This window comes from Hipposideros armiger, unplaced genomic scaffold, assembly GCF_001890085.2.
Source record: "Hipposideros armiger isolate ML-2016 unplaced genomic scaffold, ASM189008v1 scaffold_9, whole genome shotgun sequence".
NCBI classification, from domain to species: domain Eukaryota; kingdom Metazoa; phylum Chordata; class Mammalia; order Chiroptera; family Hipposideridae; genus Hipposideros; species Hipposideros armiger.
The window spans coordinates 3,513,146-3,535,196 of NW_017731359.1; the positions used below are offsets into that span (position 1 = coordinate 3,513,146).

General features: G+C 31.1%; 1 protein-coding gene across 10 annotated transcripts in view; it reads right to left on the bottom strand.

Moving 5' to 3' along the window:
• The window catches only part of NFAT5 (nuclear factor of activated T cells 5), a 120,323-nt gene that overhangs the window by 34,386 nt on the left and 63,886 nt on the right, over window positions 1–22,051 (bottom strand). For 4 of the 10 annotated variants that reach the window (XM_019654526.1, XM_019654535.1, XM_019654518.1 and 1 more), the window contains 4 exons: window positions 11,167–11,725; window positions 6,335–6,527; window positions 4,143–4,333; window positions 2,510–2,682 (listed from right to left, as the gene is read on the bottom strand). In XM_019654526.1, coding sequence (XP_019510071.1) covers window positions 2,510–2,682; window positions 4,143–4,333; window positions 6,335–6,527; window positions 11,167–11,725 — 1,116 coding nt within the window. Of the gene's footprint in view, window positions 1–2,509; window positions 2,683–4,142; window positions 4,334–6,334; window positions 6,528–9,484; window positions 10,924–11,166; window positions 11,726–12,175; window positions 12,238–17,114; window positions 17,229–22,051 lie in introns of those variants that run through there. The other 6 variants (XM_019654570.1, XM_019654559.1, XM_019654552.1 and 3 more) reach the window with 6 other exon arrangements.

Below are 22,051 nucleotides of genomic sequence, written 5' to 3' on the forward strand. Positions count from 1 at the left end.
AGAGAGTCATGGGACGTGGAGTATAGTGTGAGAGTGGAGTCACGGGAACTGTAATAGATATGTATGATATTGCGGGGGGGGGCAAGTGGGGTGGTGGATTGGGGCAGAGGGGTTGTCACTTCAAGGGGTAAAAAGTATAACTATTGCGCTGTGTTGTACAGCTGAAACTAATCTTAAAAAATGTGTTATTTCACAATAAAAAAAAAAAGAAAAAGAAAAAGAGATCTTGCCTAGCTCTACTAGCCTCAAATCTTATCACTTCTTCATAGATAACATTTTGTTTCAATCACATCAAACTCTTTAATTCCTTTAAAAGATGCATACTCTTTCATGGAGTATATTACACTCTGGGTCTGTTCCCTCTACCCAGAATGACCTTCATCTAAACCCCACTCTGCTTGGTTTACTTCTATTTGTCTTTAAGACATAGCACAAATTTTATCATCTCCAAGCAGTCTGGATTAGATGTTCTTCTTTTCTGTTTCCACTGTACCCTCCTACTCATGCATCTACTACAGCCTTTACATCATTTTATAATAGGGAATTTACTTGTCTGTTTTTCCCTAGTGTGCTAGACTTGTAAATTCCTTATGCTATCATGTCCTTATTTCCAGAGTTGGGCACATTGTAACTAGCCATTAAGTTAACTATTATGAAGCTTTCCCAAAACATTCCTAAGACCCACCTTTGGAGATTCTGCTTCAGTGGCATGTCTTTTTTTTTTTTTTAATGCACTACAAGGGGCTTTAAGAGACAGCCAGTGCTGAGAAGCACTATATTTATACTGAATAAATGGCTGACTGAATGGCAGTGAGGCACTATTTTGTCAGAATACAGTCTTGTTTCTATGAACTAAACTGTAGTCTCAATAAGCACAACTGTTTAAAAAAAAAAAACCCTCATCTGAACAATTTTACTGCCCGCCAAAATTTGCTGACTGATCCCACAAATATGAAAAATTTTAGTAATATATCACAATTTGTTTTTAAAAATAGGTCAAATAAAATGGTTGAGGAATGGAGATAAAATGATCAAATTGAAAAAAGAAAAATGATATTAGGACAGGGAGCAGAAGTATAGAAAAATGGTGGGGTTTTTTTAAACTACTTTATGAGTCATAAGATGAATTTCAGAGAAATGTTAAACAAGAAACTGTCTACCAAAATCCCTGGCATATAGACAGAGTTCAAAACATGCTAACTTTATTTAGCTAAATATGCCATCTATCGAATGTTGCTGCTTCTTAAGGCTATCATATCCACCACAGACACAGCCTCCCAAGGAGATATGCTTTTTTGCAATGTGGGCATATATTATTATTAATGGTGATAAATTAACAAATAATAGTAATAATTAAAGGTGAAAAATTTCAGAAAGTTATGTTTTCTACCTCTTATATTTTCTACTACTTTTAGCTGGATATATTTAAACTTTAACGAAATAGGAAATAAAGAAATAAATGAACAAACTAATGAAAGCAGGAGCAAACAAAGTTGGCAACTGTTTCCCAGTCCCTGCTAAAGCAGTATGATCTGAATTATCTAGCATCTCCTGGCTCTGGCTTTCAGAGTGTAGCTATGGTCGTGCACAAAGTATTAGATCATGTAGAAGAAAAACTGCATGTGCCCTACTAAAATTGGAACTCCATGCTAGTAATATTCAACTTGGGAAATGCTGTAAATTATAGTAAATTCAAAATTGGAGCACCCCAATTAGAAAAGCTTTAGAACTCAACAAATCATCTACAGATTATTTATTCTTTCCGTATCTGAATGTGATAGAATGAACATGAAACGTATGATCTTTAAAAGCAGCCTATTTATAATTGAACATTACCCAGAAATAGCCCAAGGAAATATTAGTATGTTCTCTGAATCTATGAATCTGTTTGTTTTAGATTCCATATATAAGTAAAATCATACAGTATTTTGTCTTTCTCTGTGTGACTTATTTCACGTAGCATAATACCCTCTAGGTCCATCCATGTTGTCATAAGTGGCAACATTTCATTCTTTTTTATTGCTGAGTAATACTCCATTTTATATACATACATCTTCTTTATCTATTCACCTACTGATAAGACACCCAAGTTGCTTCCATGTCTTGGCTTTTGTAAATAATGCTGCAATGAACATAGGCGGTGCATGTATCTTTTTCTTACTGTCTCTTATTCTTACAACACAAAACAGTCAGGATCACAGCAAATTGTCACACACAATGAAGACGTTGAGAAAATCCTTTGGCTTTGCAATTTACTTCTGGTAAACTTCTTATATCAACACAGGATGATAACAGAATACTATAAAATGCTACACATTTTTTGAATTTTATTCAAAATTACCCACCTTTAGTTTAGTCTAGAAAATCTGACTATAGCTTTTAAATGTTTCAAATTTTGCATGATCACAAGCTGGAGTATGTGAAACATCTAAAATTTAGAGATGTCTGAAAGATAATTACAAAATAAAAAAAATTCATATATTTAATATCTCCATATTTTCTTACTTACTACATAAAATCGGAGAAGAGGGTGTTTGCAGTGTCAAGGTGGAGCCATCTTTCCTTGTGATGTTAACTCGAAAAACCAATCTGGCACGAGTGCTTTTTTTCTTGGAACCAGCAATTCCTATTCTGGCTTCAACATCAGCATTCCTCAATTTCAATATCCCTACGCAGTCCACCCTAACAACAACAAAAAAAATAACCTGATATTTTCTGTTTACGCAGAATACAATGTTCTTAGGCAAGTTTATGTTTTTAAAAATTTTGCTTCCTTATTAATTTTTGAATACGTAATATAAGGTTCCAAATTCAAAAGATATACAAGGGTAAATTCTGAATCTTCATAATTCCTAATCTTGTCAACTTTTCATTTATAATGGAAAACAATAGTAAAAAAAAGTAAGACTATTCCAAAGTCTTGAATGTAAGTGTTTTTAAAAAAAAACAAATAAATTTAACCTCTTTCTTTTGGCAGTCAATTCAGATATTAAAATAGAGGAAATGGATTTGACTTTTAAAAATACTAGTAACCATCCCTAAAAGAATGGAACAATGTGTAGCCATTAAAATGTATGCTATAAGATAATATTTAATGTTATGGGAGAACGTTCATGATAAGGTGAAAAGCAGGTTACAAAACAGTGGGTACAGTATTAACTTAATTTTATCAGAAAAAAGGATGGAAAGATAAATATCAAAATAGTGGTTACTTCTGAGAAGCTGGCGTTTGGGGGTTGCTTTAGCTTTTTATTATTTTTACTTATTACTTTTTAATAGTCTATATTTTCAACTTACAATAAATAAGTACTATTTTTATAATCAATTATTCCCTTCTTTTCTTCAACTATATACATTATTTTATAATTTTCACAGTTTGAAAAATCTTTACTGAATATTTTTCAAAATTTTATTTTCCAATTAACCTCTTACTAAGCTATTCAAAATGGCTTTCAAAAGGAAGCTGAAAACCAAGTAGAGAAAGGTCTTTAGCTATACAATACAAATAATTACAAGAGGTCTACTTCATATCAATATATTTGCTGTTGTGATGGTTCAACTTTAGGATGAAAGGTCCGTAACGAAAGGCTTAAGGACAAAAAAATTTTAATTTAAATCATTAATACTTCTTATATTTTTCAGGCAATGAAAATGTATAAGATGAAAAATACATAGTCCCAGGACATAATTTTTTGTATTATAGGAAAATAAAAACAGAAAGTGAATTTAGACTACCAATATGCTTTTTCATGTTAAGATGGGTCAAGGCATCATGAATGGTCTGTGTTAAACAGTTTTTAATGCACACACTAAGAAAATAGATTTTAGGGAAGCAAATAAAATTGTAATTTTTATTTTTAATGTTAACATTAATTCCAACAAATAAGTCTACATTATTTTCCAACAAGCCAGCATTCCACCAGGCTTTTATTCCCCTGTGCTTCACAATGGGAACTCTCCAGCAAAGGGCAAAAGAGTGAATTTTAACCCATTATTCTGTAATAATGTATTTTTTATTTGTAATGTTGAAAACATTTTAATAAAACACTCAACGTCTTCTTTTATACATAAGAAATTAAAATTTTTTCCTGTCTACAGCAAAACTGTAATATATAATGAAAAAATTTTTACTAAATACTTACGCTAGTGTCATGTTGTTGCTCGGATCAAGGCCAACTTCTATAACAGTAGTGCCTTCAATGTCCACTTCTTTGCAGGGAGTTGTATTTCTCCCAGTTACCCTGCAGGCCTGATAAAATCCATGTGGTTTTACTCGACCAGAGTCGTTACCCACAAACACCTGCAACACTACTGGCTCATTATGGCCTTCCAGCTGGAGTGAGATAACATGGAGCATAAACACTAATTACCTTTCAAATAATCTAATGTAAAATCAAACTTTTAATACCAAGTCATATTCATAACTGGATTACAATAAATAAATAATTTAAATCCTCAAGAAAAACAGATACAATATTTTCATAAAGGAGAGTTGGCTAAGTTTCTGCAAAAAACCTTAAGTTTAAATTCTGCAACAATCAATTTTAATTACAAGTTTAGATGTTTAATGATAAATTATCATTCATAATTAATTTGCACAAGCAAATGAGAATGAATACACAGTACTTTAGAAATTTATAAATTTATGGACTGCCAAAAACCGTGTGCAATACTCAGTCAGGATTTAGCACCACCACGAATGGAAAAGGCACTAAACTATGTAGTGGCAGCGGCATCATCATCATCATCATCAAATGAGGGCACGTATACTAAATTTTTACTCTTTTAAAGCTATATTAGTAGAAAAGGGCTTAAAGTGATGCTATATAAATAATAAGGAAATGGAGCTCATTTTCAGACTAGATACATATATACAACATCATGAAATCCTGGGCCAAAACATTATGGTCTGAAAAGTTGCTAGATGGATCATTACAGGTCTCTAGCAAGCCTTCATAAATTAAATTATAATTTTATGCTAAAGAATAAATAAATATTTAAAATAGCATTTGGGAACAAACGTTTCCAACGTTGATTCTTGATATGGTTTACAGTTAAACACTGAAGCTGCTAATACAGAATGCACAGAATCACAAAATAACTTATACAATGTATACCAAAATGCTTTAAAAAACTCATACATCTTTTCTATCCCAGTATAGCTGTATTTCTGTGAAATGATATCATAATGAGGCAAATAAGCAATCTACCCAAATTGTTAGACAGCAGTACCTAGAATAGTGTCTGGCATATAGAGGGGTGCAATATTTGTTGAATGAATGAATAAACTTTTAAGGGAGGTCAATTCACTCCCTATCACAGGCCATTATCTAACAATACTTTTGATCAGACAAATACTTAGATAAAGCAAAACCTAAATCCAGAGCAATTAGGTTAAAAATATTGACCAAATTATCAAAAGCATAACTTAAATTTTTCACTTGCCTTGTTACTTGTTTTGAGTTTCGGGGCCCGAGGATAGGTTGGTGTAGTGAGTAGTAGAGGGGCAGAAATAATACGGTGCATGTAACTATTAACCAACCTTATAAATGGTCATGAATAAGTTTCCTAATCTCAAGTTTATACCATCATTTCATCCAAGTATAAAATGAAAGGCAGTCCAATTAAATATCGTTCAACTAACAAATTTACACAAATTTTATTTAACAAGAACCTACCATGTGACTAGACAAATTCCTCCCTGGCTGGTATTTTGTAAGGGGTTGGAATACTTGTTAAACATCCCCACCCCACTTTTTTCAGTTTGTCTTCAAAGAGAAATATTCTCTGTAACAAGGTATCCCAGGTGCTGAAATTTAAGCCCATTTTTTTTTTCTTTTAGCCCCAATTCTGAAAAGATGAAAACTCAGTTGACACCTTATTTCTTAAAGACTTAATTACCTATCAACCAATTGTTTTCTGAGTTGAATAGTCCTGATTACGCTAGCCATCTCAAAAACCTTATTTTCCAAGTCCATAATAATTTCTACAATATTTTTTTGAATTCACTTTAAAATTTCTTCTTAAATATAAATCTTGGTAAGAATCTAATATGGCTGTTACCGATGTCAAATATAAGGGGAAGGTAATTCATGATTTTCAGATATTTTTGTTACTAGAACATATTCTCATCTCTTTTTTCATTTAAACTAAAATTCAAATGGTATCAAAGTAAAATATTTGGCTTATGGTTCAAACTTTTACTTTAATTTCTATTATACATACCTACCAATTCTATCCTTCTATTTTAGGCAGCTTTTGATGGTTAAAAACAAAATAACTAGTAAGTGAATCTGGAGAAAATTCTTCATATATTGCTAAATAAAATAAGTACCTTTACTGTGGGAAAGCCTTGCTGTGTTCTATCCTTTACTGAGCCACGGCTACCCTCTGTCAGGTACCGAGCTCGATGCTGGGTCTCAGGTTGTACAACTATTTTCAGCTCCTTTCCCTCACTTTTAACAGGATACTGTCCACACAACATAGGGCTTTTCTTTACTCCAGATCCTTTTTGGTTTTCCAATGTTCTGAGAAGTCAAAGCACAACATGGAAAAAGCATCAAAAAGTGTTTTCTACAAAAGTCATCTAAGATAAAGGAAGAAACAGAATAGCAATAACATTAAAAACAACTGATTATCTTTCTGACAGAATAAAATACAAACTCAGGGAAGATATATAGAATGTATATGTGTGGTAGGAGGAAGGAAGACTGAATGCAATAAACCAGGAATAACAGGAAAGAATACAGCTAATGTCACTATAACCTTTCATATTATACTCAGTGAAAATAAAAATTTTAAATTACATATATATGTGCATGTGTGTATAAGAGTGTTATATAAAACTACAAGATTAACTATCATTATTTCCAAGTCAGACTTGCAAAACAAAAGTGGGAGTAGCAAAAAGAAACAAAAAAACCAAAAGGCCTTAAAAAAACAACTGAAGGTACATGTAGAATATTCTTTTGGATACCTTTCTCAGGATATCAAACTGAAAAAATTATAATAAAAAATAAGTGATTCAATTTTTATTGGGAATTAGGTTTATTCTAAACAGTCTTTCCCAGAAGTGTAACTTTTTAGAGCATTTTTACTTGTGATTAAATAATTAACACCATTAACATAAAAATTTTATAATCTAGGCTTTACAGATAGGCAATCTTTTTTTTAATGTTTATTTTGTTTATAATTCATTTTCTATGTGGACTATATATTAAAAAATATATATTTTAAATGGTGGTTAGGACTTCAGGTCAACACAGGTAATCTGAAGCACCACAAATATGTGATGAAAATAAATAGAAAACAATATTGTTAGTTCTAAAATACATTGAAACTATCCATGTACATTTTAAAATAGAACCTAAAATGCTTTCTGTATGACTCTCCCAGTCCTAAGTTTACACTCACATTGAAGATACAGAAGCCAAGAAAAGATGACTAGATAAAAATCTCCTCTAAAAGCAAACAGGTCCCAGGAGAAATATTATGACTTCAAACAGAGGAGTAATGGGGGCTAGCAGACTTAAAACTGGCTCGAATATTTATCCCTCCAGCTTTAACCAAACTGTTGCCTCAATTATCAATAACAAAGAGAGGAAAGGTTGTACTCTCAATGGAACCAAGTACTAGAGTGAAACCCATGGCTAAGAAAGGTACAGTACAATGGAGGAAAGAAGGGATGCAAAGAAAAGGAGTAAGACTGACTGGGTAAGAGGGAGAGTTCTGAGGGCAAGTATAGTGTTCAGTCATCTTCATAATTCCCTGAACCTTGAACAATTCCTGAAATATCAGGTCCTGAGAAAAATATTTGTTGATGAAGGCAAATAGGAAGAAGAAAGGAACAACAAAAAAAAAGAAAAGTGAAAAAGGAGCTTCTATAATAGTAAAATGAGAAAGACTGGATCTTAATTGGCCAAGAAATGTCATTCACATTAAGTCTAACATAATTAAGCCAAAGATTACTTGTGTAAGTCATTTAAAAGGCCCTGGGTGAATAAATTCTATGAAAAAGTCCTTAGTTGAAGCTGATAAATGGGCAATAAATCCTCTTTTTTTTCCCCAACATTCTGGGTAGAAATTCAAACATTTGCTCTGAATGCAATGTGCAGTCCCTTACACATACAGAATGATATTCTGTTTTTCACTTATTTTAAAATCAAAGCAAAAAATATTCACTTACTGAAACTATGTAAAAACATCTCCCAAATGTGCATCAAAAGGGACTAAAAGAAAATACAGCAAAATGCTAATAGCAGTTGTACTGAGCAACTAGATTATGGGTTATTTATTTTCTTCTATTTTTCTATATTTTTCAAATTTTTAAATTAATATCTACTAATTTTATAATAGAAAAGGGAACACTTTACTTTGACATATAAGGAAAATTTGGCATATCAATTAATTTGGCAAAATATGACTTTTATATTCACTTATGATAGCCAAGCTAATATTTATGAGAATAAATAGTTGATAATGAGTTTTACTATTTCAGTAAACAAAATATTTCATTTGGGTGAATACTGTTGAGTGAGTTGACAAAGTATACACATTATGGCTTAAAAAAGAATAGCACATGTAATTAAACAATTTCTGAAATGATACTTTAAAAAGCCCTTAAAAATATCTTTATTCTCTAGGTTTAAATGTAAAAAAGAATACATACACATGTAGATCTCTAGACATGTAAAACAATTGAAAACATCAAATAATTCTCAGAAAAGTAGTCATTCAAACTATTAATTTCTAAGGCACGATGACTTAAGAAAAAAAACAAGAAAGCAGCAGTTTACTTGTATGGGATTTTACTTCTAAATCACATCTAAAAAGAAAATCTACTGTCTTGACATATTCTATTCAGATCTTAAAATGACATTGTAATTCCTTTGTGCTGCATATCCTGTTGTCTATGTCACAAAAATAATTTTTACTACAAAATGTCTAAAATAGGTTTCACAATCAGATGACATATCTTACTTTCTAGGACTATCTAGAAGAGACATGGGGCTACTGATTCTCAACATTTAGTTGACGAATTTAAGAATGATATGGCTAGGAATATTTAAATACTGAGGTTTTTTTTAATGGTTTTGTTTCTCCTAATAAACTCTTTTATATAACATTTTAATTATACTAAAATACTATTTCCATCTTAAATATCAATAAACTGCTGTACACATAAATGAGTACATTTCCTAATAATTTAGCATTATATAAATTGTAAGTTTATGGCACATTAGATCTAAGGCTTTATACCTTTATCTCTTAAAACTTTTCTAAATATCTTTCATGCTTCTAATATCTTTCTTGTTGAAGAATCTAGGACTTTAGCTTGAGATCCTCTTAATAATTTTGTTCAAAGGACTATTTTTCTATATATTTACATATGGTTTTATCTTTTCCTTGATATAATTCTTAATAATTCAAAATTTAAACTTCTTCCATCATTTCCATATGCTAGAGTCAAATATTTTTCCATTACCTAAGAAGCTGGACATTTCTTCTGCTGCTTGATGAGTTTCAGTTCCATGAATTATTTCATGAGAGATTTTGTCTTGACAAATGTTATTATACTTTCCCTGGGTAACCTCAAATCATTTCTAAGATATATCTATCATACAAAAGCAGAAGCAGAAAAGATGTAGGTCAAGATATCTCTTTAACAGCAACTGCAAATCATGTGTGTTGACTAACTCTAAGTCAAAATTTTATTCATTCTTCATTTGAAACTTTAACATTTATTTCAGTATAAAAATAAAAATCTCTCTTCTGGAACTTATAAAAAAAACTTTATCCATTGAAACCCACATACCTGTATTTAATGACAGATATACCTAAGCCTTTTGGATCCGTGCTATTATGTTTCAGGTCATTATTCTATAGGTAATAGTTCTACAAATATGTTCTAGAATTCTTGACTCTGCCAATGAAAACATTTTAGGAAAGGGTATACCTTGTTTTCTTTTAGATAATTTCCTAATTTGGACTTTCTAAAAATGAAAAACATTTCAATGTGCATTTTCATTTAACTGCATCACTTCAAAGGAGTTTTAAATAAGAGTAGAGAAGCAAGTAGTATAGAATAATTATTGCTTAAATGGTAGATATTACTTTTAAAACGTAGAGAGAATATTTAAGGACGAGTTTAATATACAGTAAAAATATTCTCTATACTACTCAATTAGATTTTTAAATTAGAAGATATCAATGATGTCATCAAGTAGTAAACCAACTGAAAGCTTCTCTATCACCTTTTGACAACCTAAAATTGTATATCCTGGGTTAACTAAAGAACCACATACCCTGTTTCCCAAAAAAGTAATCTCTCAAAATGCAGTGAGTTAAATTTTATCAAACTATATTGAATATACTGTAGGAAAATCTAATCGAAAGTCTAGCAATTAAAAATTAATTAAAAACTTAAAAATATATTTCTTAGTATAGCAGTGAATATTCTGTTATATAATATAGCTATAGAAATATATTTAGTGAGTGTTGTGAACTAGCACAAATGAATAAAAATTCAAACGTACCATGATCCTGTTCTATCACCCTTCAAATACATACCCAGAATCATAGAAAAAAAATATTAGTAATATTATTTTTTTTAAATCCCCAATCAGCACAATGTATCAAAGAAAAAGCTTAACATGATTCTAAATGATGAGAAACAAACCATCAATTTATTTTTTTCTTACTTTCATCAAATAAAAGAAAAATAAAGTATAAAATCCTCACAAAAATGGAAATGAACTGAACCATATAGGGAGATAATGTGAAAGAACACAAACTAGCCTTTTGTGAATGTTTTGAGTTGTTTTAGCTGGAGCCATTACATGCTAGTTACTTCTATGAGTAAAAATATTCTTAAATCCTTTTAAAATATAAATCCATTTGAAATTTAAAAGTTATTTCAAAACAGATTATTTTCATTTTCTACTACTTAATCATGCCCTTAATAAGATACCTATTGCTAAAAATCTAGATATTTTGTTTTTTCTCTAATGAAACTTGGTAATTTTAAGTTAAAATTCTCATGTATTTCAATGATAAAATTAGTATCTGCTTTATATGCAAACTTGAGCTGAACAGTGGGGGATGATTTTTTTTTTTTGGTTTGTTTTGCATAATGGTGATAGAACTTAAAAAAATGTGAATACCAACCCATTTCCTGCTTTTGAGTTGCCTTTGTTGTCCGTGGTAAGCTGAGAAAGCACATAGTGAGGTGCTTTGGCACTGTCGGCATCAAATATATCCATATTAGATTCTTCACAATCTCGTCGTTTGACCCCCGGCCTCTGCTTTGGATTTCGTTTTCGTGATTTACGAGGTACCTCAGTGTTATCATTGTAGGAACTGGTGCTCATATTACTGAAGTTGGAGGGGGAATCCTCCATCCACATACTGCAGCTCTGCTCAGATTCCAATCCACACCCCTCATCCTGGCAGGACATCCGACTGTTATCCAGCAAGTCCTCAGGTGGTGGTGAGATGTACAAGACTGTGTGCCTCTTCGGTGTTGATGGATGCTGCTGAACTGTGTTACTGGTTAACTGCTTTTCACTTACCCCTCTGTTACTTACCCCCAAGGCTGAGGAGCAGCTCTCCACTTGCATAGCCTTGCTGTCGGTGACTGAGGTAGAATAAATGGTAGGGCTGGAAGAGGTGGTAAAGGAGCTGCAAGCACCGCCCATGGAGGAAGAGGAGGGAGCTGAAGAAGCATCTGCAGTGTACAATTTAAGAGTAAATACACTATACATGTTTTCACCTATGCTGGCTAGCAGTCCCATTGAAAATGTGATTTGTGAACTGATTGTTTTTCCCCAAAATGAATAGTTGGAATTTGGTTAAGTTTTAGAATATAAATGCTTCAAGCAATACAAGGCCTAAAAAATGCATTTTTTAAAAATGCCCAAATAGCATTATTTTACTTGTATTATAATCGATAGATTTTTAAAAATCTAATTTAATGTTTTAAGCTGTAAAGCAAGAATAAAGCTTTTATTGCCTCAGCTGGATGTTCTGCTGAATTTTAATCATTTAAAATAATAAAGAAAACCCCAATATAAAATATATGCTTGTGGTCCACATTCAATGCCAATTAAATAATTCATTATAGAATTTGAAAAGTGGGACTGTGCTTAGCCACAAAATATTAAAATAAGTTTCTAACCTATGAAGCAGAGAACTACAGGTCATTTTTAATGCAGACACTCCCTGCTTCAGAGGCAAATCCTGGAATAAAAATATGAGAAAATAAATGAGAAAAGAGCTGCTGATTATTCCAGATATCAATTATAAAATGAGAAATAAATAGAAAAAATATATAATCAACTGAATTGGAGGCAAAATGGAACTGGTACCGTCACTATGATTGTTATAAAATCTACAAGAATAAAAGTGAAAAAGGTTTGATTTGGAACATGCTGGGCAGCAGAAGATAAGCAAGGTAACCATTGAGGGTCTCCAGAAGTTGGAAGTGGCAGTTCAAAACCATGACTTCTAAAATAAACAAATCCATCCTAAATGGCAGAATGAAAAGCAAAGTAAGGACTGATTATTGGATGGATATCTCTTATAAAATACTTCATTACACACTTAGCAATTGGTTACCACTGTCCATTTCCTCTCTTTAAAGGACCTGCTTGATTTTAAACTATTAAAGGAATTTCCTAATATGATAACAGTATATTTTATTGGCTGGGATCTAACAACGAAAATTCAACAGGAAGTATCTCTGGAGAGCAACAGAATTAGTTACTATAAAAAGGTATTTTATAAAACCATTTATCTATTATGCTTAGCAAAAAAAGATTTAAGTAGATCTTTTTAAAATGTGTGGCAACTGGCAGAACAGCTCATTGAAAAATACTACTACTTTAAATCCTTAACAGCATAACCTCAGAGGCACACTAATAATGTTAAGGCTGGAAGTTGTCAGTCCTAAAATTTTACAAATACCATTTTATCTTGTATAAGACACGGGAAGGTTTACAATCATACACACACACAAAATAAAAATAGGTAACATGACAGACAACTAGGATATGTTTAAATCTAAAATTAATTAAATTTTTTTTTTTTAGCTGAGCCATCCCGCCACCTGTTGGCAGCTCAGCAGCAGCTCAGCTTGGGCTGGGAATCGAACCGCTGTTGCTCAGAGCTCACACTCTCCAGGGAGCTCTTAACCAACTGAGCCACTCAGCCGGCCCCTAAAATTAATTTTTATTTATAGTCAAGTGTGCCACTGTTTTAAAGTGGTATGATGAAACTTAAAACTGTGATGTGCAGTTATTGGAACTGCAACATTCATAGCAATTATAATATAAAGACTGAAATGTAGGAATGCCACTATTTAGATAATCAAAAGCCAAGTGCCAAAGATCTATTTTTAAATTAAAAACATGTACCAAAACACTTAAATCAGTTGAAAGAACTAAATTCACTCATAATTTTTCATTACTTTCAAGGCTAAAGAGCATAGTAATTAATATTAGCATCAATAATGTGACCTACATAATGCCACATGGAAAGATTTCCCCAACTACCATAAGTCAAAGAACCTGGAGCACTTAGATGATACCAGTTCCATTTTCCAGTTTGTATCCTTGTCAAATTCAGTAGCTGAAATTGGAAAATTCAGTCACTTTAAACTGCATTCCAATTTAAAGAAAAATTTATAAATTTTGTATCATGCATTAATGCAATGTCTTCTTAGTAAATAAATATTTTTAAAGATTTGTAAAAACTACAAAATCTAGATGCTAATGTCAGTGACAGTTTAGGAGCTGATTTGTAGCCACTTTGGGTTTAAATAAGTTTTTTCCTTGTTTTCTGAAAAACACAACAGAATTCATTTTAGAAAAATAGAAAAGGTATTATGTCTAATATTCCTCCATCTGTTCCAACTATTGGCAAAAATGAAACCAAATTTTTATGTGTGTATGAGCCTATTTTTCATTTTCAGAGAAATACAAGTATGCAGCATGCAATATTTGCAGTGGAACACACAAAGCATGCAGCATGAATGCTGTGAACTTGTATTTCTATAAACACCTTTCCCCCACCCACCGTTTTTGAATCTAAGTACCATGCACATGAGAATGCAGAATATGAACATCTCAGGGATCCCTGTCCTTGACAGATGGAAAATACATGTGGAAAGCAATTATGAACCCAAAAGCAAGTTATGTGGAGCTTATTAATTTAATATGCAAACTATAGTAACCTAGCATTGCTCTTTGAGGTATATATAAATTTAGCTTGCAAATCTTATCAAAACAATTATGGTTATAAAACCCAATTGATATAATTACATATAAATGTCTGTTCTGGGACAGGTATGCCAAACTGTGATCTCATACCCTACATAAATTAAAATATTCTATATATTTTCCTTGGACACCTAACACAATTTTTATATTTTACCTGCAGTTTCCTGGATATAGTTATTAAATTAAAAAGTGCATTAGTAAAAAATATGAAACTGAAAACATAAATTCTGTCAGAAGACAGCAGTAAGCATCCTTTAATTAAAGCCTACCTCAGTTTGATCTTAAATTGCAAAGACTGTATTCATTTTAAGACTATAAATGAGACAATTTTTTTTAAACTATAAAACTCTTACCACAGTATCACTGTTGCTCTGATGATGATAATATGTAATATTATAAAATCTTTCATATAAAGATGTTATATTCTGGTTAGCAAGACATCAACTAAGTGTATTAATACTGGTGAGGTGGTGAAGTGGAGGATGAGAATTAGGAGCCCTTTGAGAGCACGGACAATATCTTTTGCATCTTAGACTATCCCAACACCTAACATAGTGTGTTATTTGTTATTTAATTCATTTATGGGAAGCCATATTTGATACGTGCTGAATTATATTAAAGTTAAATTGGCAAATAAATGTACCAATGTGTTCATAATCGATATGACACATCAGATTTTTTTAAAAAGGATTTACTACTCAAAGTACTTATACTACATATTACTATAATAGTACTACTTGATAATAGAGAAAGGCTTAGAAGAAACTGAAGAGTTTAGAGGTAACTATTTGCTATTTCTACAAAGAGCGTGCTAACTTTCTTTCTTGAAACTACATATAAGCCAAATGACCTACTTGTCTATTAACCCATAAATTTACGAAGAATAAAAACTCCTTAATATTATCCATTAAAAAATAAATGCACAAAAATAACATGAAGTACATTTTAGAATTCTAAACACTAATTTTTCATTTCTAAGCATTCCCAGAAAGCACTAAACAACAATCCTGGAAATATTGTAAATGTACTTAAAGTATCTACAAAGACCTTTCAGTCACTATATCATTAAATATCAAGAAAGAACTTAATTGACATTCTATAGAACTAAAATAATAATGCAATCCTGCCTCATCTATACATTCTTTTTTATTAAGTTCTTATAAAGAAAATATGCTGTCTACCTCTCCCTACTTGTTTTTGTTTTGAGTCTGCATTTTTATCTATTAGGAATGTAGAGACTATGTTTAATTGCTGGATTTTAAAATTACAAAAACTCCAACATAAAAATGTTTTAGTAAATTTTTATTTTCTCGCTAAGCAGAATAGTCATAATGTGTTTCCATTTTATAACTTTTTAATCTTATTTGTCCTTTAAATCCCTTATCAATCCTTCATAAAGATGGAAGTTTTTCTTAAATTTGTTCTTAAACTTATTCTCTCACCTAAATAACATGTGAATAAATTTTTATTGATTTTTACCTTTAATGAAAAAGTTATCTTTGAATTTAGAAGAATTTTATTTTTCCACAGTATTTTCTGTGATCACAGAGAACACAGCAAACCAAAGGGAAAACCAATAGACCACTTCTATAACTTACTAATGTAAATTTATAATCTCAAAAGAATAGATTACTTCTAAGATTTATAAGTGAAGGGAAGCATTATCTCTAGAGTGTTCTAATAATTCTATTATTAGCAGTAGCCCATTACTAGACCAAATGCCAGTAATGATGGTGAACTTAAATTGGATACGTGGCTTCTTTTAAGAATTAATGGAATCATTAAGGTTTACTATGAATATTCAAAGTAGTCGAGATAAAAAGAACAGCAGATGATATCTACATGGATAACCCAGAATTTGCAATAACCCACTATTAACTTGATTAGAAAGCTGAAAATGGATTTTTAAATGGTACCACATATTGAAACCCATAGCTTTTATATACTCCTTGCTTAAACTATATTTTAAAATTAAGAACTATTAGTTCTAGATTTGTGAACTAGAAATTATTTTAATTACCATATCATTTTAGTGCTTAAAATACCACAAAGAAGAGATGATACTTTATATGGAACTAACTAAACTTTTTTAGAAGGCTTTGAAATTAGAAATATTCTTTAAAGTCCTCAGAAGAAACAAATATCTTTTTACTGATTTAAAATATTATAGAAATTACATTTAATTAAGCTTCCAAGGTAAAAATGTGTTCCCTAGCATTTAAATAAGCACATATATTTTATAACTTTTCAACATCAGTGTAAAATCAGTTGAGTTTTCTAAGAAAACCATTAAAACAAAAGCCATAAAATTTTGCAAGTGTGCTAAGTGAACCAATAGTGGAACGGAGAAGGAGTCAACTATTGACTGCTCAGAAAATAATCATAAAAAGCAACACAGGATGTTTGGAAACAATTTCTGGTCTAAAACACTGTTTATCCTTAGTTATTCTTTTTAAACATTTCATTTTTTCTTACTGGTAACGACTTCAGATCTAAACATCTTGTCTGATAAGTCACCAGATACAAGGACATATTTTCAGTTCAAAGAAGAAAGATATTGAGAGAAAAAAATTATAAGGCCAAAATTCATGTTGCCAAGGGATTGAAAAATCTAGAACACACAAAGTGGCTGCAAACCTGCTTTGTCAACACCTTACATGCCAACCTTCGTTTTCTACTTTTCTTCTTCTTCTTATAGTATTAATGTAAAGTTTAAAACTTTACAAAAAGTTTTAGTTTCAATCAGTATCAATCCACTATTTAGAAACAAAAAAAAGAAAGGAAGGAAGGAAGAAAGAAAGAAAGAAAAAAGACTTATGAAGAAGTCTGAAAACCGACCTATACCCTGGGTGAGATTGGATGGGTTTAAGTGTCTCTGGCACTATTTGTCTTCACTATTGACAGACACTGTCACACAACCCACCACACGATGCCTGTCTCTGAGTGGCGAAGCTAGAATGCAAGTTAAGTGTATTAATAGAAAAAACAACTAGCATCCCAGCATATAAAATAAGCAATCCAGATTACTTTACGAAAAACAAAAACCCCAAAAACAAAAAAACAAAAATTGTAGGGTCGATCGTTAAATTTATATGTTTAAAACAGTTTCAATTTCCCATTTGTACTTTTCCCACCCAACTTAAGGTTACATGCTACAATAGGCAATGTTTTAAAACAAACTTTAAAAAATTAAATTATTAACATCCAAATAAATGCAAGTCGGGAAATTTCTTATCCAAAATTTTTGTTAACTCATATTCACCAAATTGTTCTCCTGTTTACCAATGCAATCTAATCCATAAGCCAGAACAGGTGTTTTCAGGTGGTACCTGAAATTCTCTTTCAGAGTGGAAAAGGATATATGTTCTGATCAATACACTCAAGCAGTAAGAAATATTTATATTTTAGCAGCAAAAGAATCTTTTCATTTCTCGGGCCAATTTCCATATACTTCCTCATTCCCCCTCAAAATAAGTTACCAATTTACACTTTTAAATTAGATATGCTACTGTGCATAAAATGTCTAATCCTAGAGGCTCTATTTTAAAAAATCATTAGCACTATTGCTAAAGCTGGAAAGTTTGTTACTGAATTATTGGAGACCATCTTCTTCTTTCCAGTCCCATCAAACTGCCAGTCAGGGTTCTAATATTATACAATAATTATTCTCCCCCTTTTTATCTGAATTCTAAATTAATTATTTTTACCTTGTCAGAGTGACATTAACATATTCACAGAATAGTTATTAAAAAATGTTTCCTGAAAAATGCTTACAAAGTTTTTAAGAGTCCCGACACTTAGAGCAATGTTTTAAATATATCTTTTGTCCTATTTAACTCAAAGTATCTAAGCATGATGTAAAATATGTATGAGGCACACATTATATAACTTGGCTTTGAAATCCTTCCCTACTGGAAGAGAAAGATACTTTCTATTATCTAGTGATTTAGCATCAATGGTCAACACTACGTGAAAAGACTAAAGTCAAGAAAGAATCCTCTATCTCAAATAATTTAAACACCAAAAAAATTAATTACACTAGCTGATAACTGCATTTATTACACTGTCAAAGACCCCAGGAAGTACAGGGTTTTTTTTAAAAAAAAAGGACAATTTTTGTATTACTTGAAAGGTAATGTTACTTTAAAACAAAACTGAGATTATCACTATATTAGCTTAAATAAGAACTGGAGAGAAATAGTTCTGAGCGATGCTATTTGAAGGTCACGTCAATGCTTTATCATATAATACATTTAAAAAATAGTTTAGGTTAATAAAGGTATTCCTACCAACTTTAGTCCAATGTCTTCACATTTCTCTTTTTTACAGGTGACCAAAAAAAAAAATAGTATCTATAGTATTAAAATTTTCTAATTTAATCAGGTTTTACTCCTGGATCTGGATTAGATCCAAATGTAGACAATAAATTGTCTAGGTCAAAAACAAAAGATAAGTCATACATGGCTCAAAAAACAAAAGTTTTGATAACTGATCATGCAACTTTATCATTTCACTGAAAAGAAAAGTAGGAAGAGAATTCTAGAAAGAACTCTTAAGCAGTCAACTTGACAGAATTATCCCTTTAGGAACTCTGTTCTCTCTATGACTCATCATCGTCTATCAACGTTCCTTTACATACAACGTTCCCACTTGGAGAGAGTGTCAATACAAAAGAATTAGGTCAGAAAGTAAATCACATGGCCGTGTGTGGGGCTATATCTTCATTGATATGCAAAACTTCAAAATAAAGTAAAAAATAGACAGGGTGCGAATTGAAAGAGAAAAACAAAATAAGGTTTAGAAAAACTTATTTTTATAAAAATAAAATTTTAAAAAACCTTACCAACAAAGAAATGAGACACACATGTGGGAGGGAAATCAATGTTTATTGAATGATCACTAATTGCCAGATATTCTTAAGTATTTTACATATTGATCTTCATAGTAACTTTAAGAAAAAGTTGGTATTATTGTCTAGTTACAGAGGTAATATTATTAGAAATTTAACTTCCATAAGATTCCATCTACATGACAGAAATGATATGATAGCAATCAGATTCAAATTAGGCCTTTATGATCTGAAGCCCATGCTTATTTTATTTATTTCATATGTGGGAAAAAATAAATAGAAATAAAACTATATGTGTGCATGTATGTGTGTGTGTGTGTGTGTGTGTGTGTGTGTGTCTGATCTAGAGCGTGGCTATATGGGCTTGGCATGTTGTTTTCTCATTTATTTTCTGATTTAGTTTAACTGACAGCAATATCTTGTTGTGAAAGAGTGACATGGGAAAGATGAATTTACCTCAGTGGGCTAAATAAATGCTGCCAATAAAAATACTTGTATTTATGGATGAAAAGTTAATGTACCCTTACTTATGCCAAAAATAATCAAATATCTAATATATGCAACATTTTTGTTACTTTTTAAGAGCATGGCTCATTAGGCATTTTGACTTATTTTAATCAACTGCCACCTGATGTTTTTTAAATTATGAAATAAAAACTAAACACCCATGTACCCTTTGCTCATATTTAGCAAATGCTAACATTCTACTATGTATGACTTTATTTTTAAGAGAAAAAAAGTCACAAAAACAGATGAAGTCTTTTGTTTTATCCTACCCTAATCCATTCTCCTCACTCCTGCCCCAGCTGGAATGTTATTTATACAACTTTATTAATGTTATTTACACAACTAACTGTTATAAAACAATCAGTTATGGCATTACATTTGCTTATGATATTGTCCGTCTTACTGGTGATATAAAAAGTCCACTTCCATGAAATCAGTAATGCAAAATTGTACAAAACACGTAAAAACAGAAGTTGCATCAATTTTATATATGTATTGGCCTATGAATGGTTAAGAATCTGTGAACAGTTTTAAAATGTTATTCTATAGATTCAGATAATATAAAAATGTGCTTATTCTATCAGAAGCTGAATAAATCAAAATCTTTATAGAAGTTATTGCTAAAAATTGAGAACAATAAAAAGGGAAACATTTAAGGAATACAATAATAGGCCATGTGTACTTTTTGTCAATGATAATTCATAATATGGATAGCTTCCTGAATTGGTAGTCGTTTTTGAATTAACTGTTCTGGCCTAAGTTTGCTTAAACTTTTCATTCTAATAATGCAGACGTTAGCATAAATCTATGCATACATAAATATATATTTCTACATGTATAATGAATGTATTTAGATTTACTATGTAGTATCAGTAAAAATTCAGAATAAGGAGTAGAGTTTTTAAACCTACTTGCAACATGTTTGTAACTAGGATCTTACTTCCTTCTGGAAGTGGTCCAGTTTCTCGGAAAAGTAGGAATGGCCATATGGAATCACCAAGATCGACTCAATTTTAGCTCACGACATCAATGCATAGGTTACACAGGTGAATTATCTTTCCTGTTAATGGGCTTTGGGTTTACCATAATCTTTGGAACAGTATCGTAACTACATAAGTGGCCCAAAATTCTGAAATATGTTAATCTAGTTAACTCAGAAGAGGAACCAAAGGCAAATTTACTCCCCAAATTTAGTCAACTCGAGAAAATCCAAATTACATACCTGTAAATACTTTCTAACACTAGTAAATTTAAGTTATAATAAAGTCAATGGGCTATGTAATTCTGATGCTGTGAATCACTTCTATTAAAAATTAATATTCTTCTAGAAATCATATTCCCATTTTGTAGATCCTGAAACTTGCAAGAGAAAAAAAGTATGGCTTTTTCAGTTCAATATCCTATAATTGCCTTCCAGGATCTTGTTTTCTTAATTGAAGTGATAGCACACAATGCTAACTAAATTCCCTAAAGAACAGCGGCAAGGAGCAAAGAACTCAGACCCCCAGAAAGAAGAGAGGTATACTGTGCTTGGAAGGATTGAGATATGATGATATGCAAATTGCCTAGTACAATTCCTATCACACAGTAGGAACTCAAATTTTAATTTAGGTGATTCAGATATCTGAAATGAATGAAAGCATAGCGTTCTTTGATTATAGAACATTAGTTCTTTAGTGTGTTCTCCTGTAGTATAAATAGCACTCAATTAAGTTCATTCAGTGTAGAAAATACCTTTAGGTATTTGAGATTTATTAGTTGTTGTGGCATAGAATTCAAAGCACTGTTTATTAAGTCTCTTCTAACAGAAATGTTAATTATATGGATCAATTCATGTAGAGTTGTTAATTTAAATTATAGACTTAAAAACCTCCAGTCATCAAACTAGTGGAGATATTCAACAGAGATTTCTATTGTACATGCTGAATGAGTGTATAAACCTATCTTAAAAACTGCTACAAAGTATTAGTGTACTGAGAATACATTACTTCTAAAAAAGAGTACTAATATACAATTACTGAAAATAAAACAATTTTATGAAAACAAAAGAATTACTAACTAGTTACTCTTAAGATTCTTCACTGAACTATAAAACGTATGATTTGATTAATTCATTGTTTACTCAAAAAATTGAAATAAAAACATTAAAGAAACTTGAAATAGTCACCTTAGCAAAATCATATTTTGATATAAACATAATGTCATATCCAAAATGAAGACAAAGAAATAGAGTCTAGGATAGAACAAGAAAATGATTTGATTTCTTAAAATGATTCAAGTTTATTGTCCACTTCGGTCGAAGACTTCCTATTTTTAATAAGTTAAGTAAATCTAAGGATAAAAACTATAAACATTTAAGTGATTTGAAAATACATTTAATTGGTAGGTAAACTATATTGCAATAAAGCAGTTATTTAAA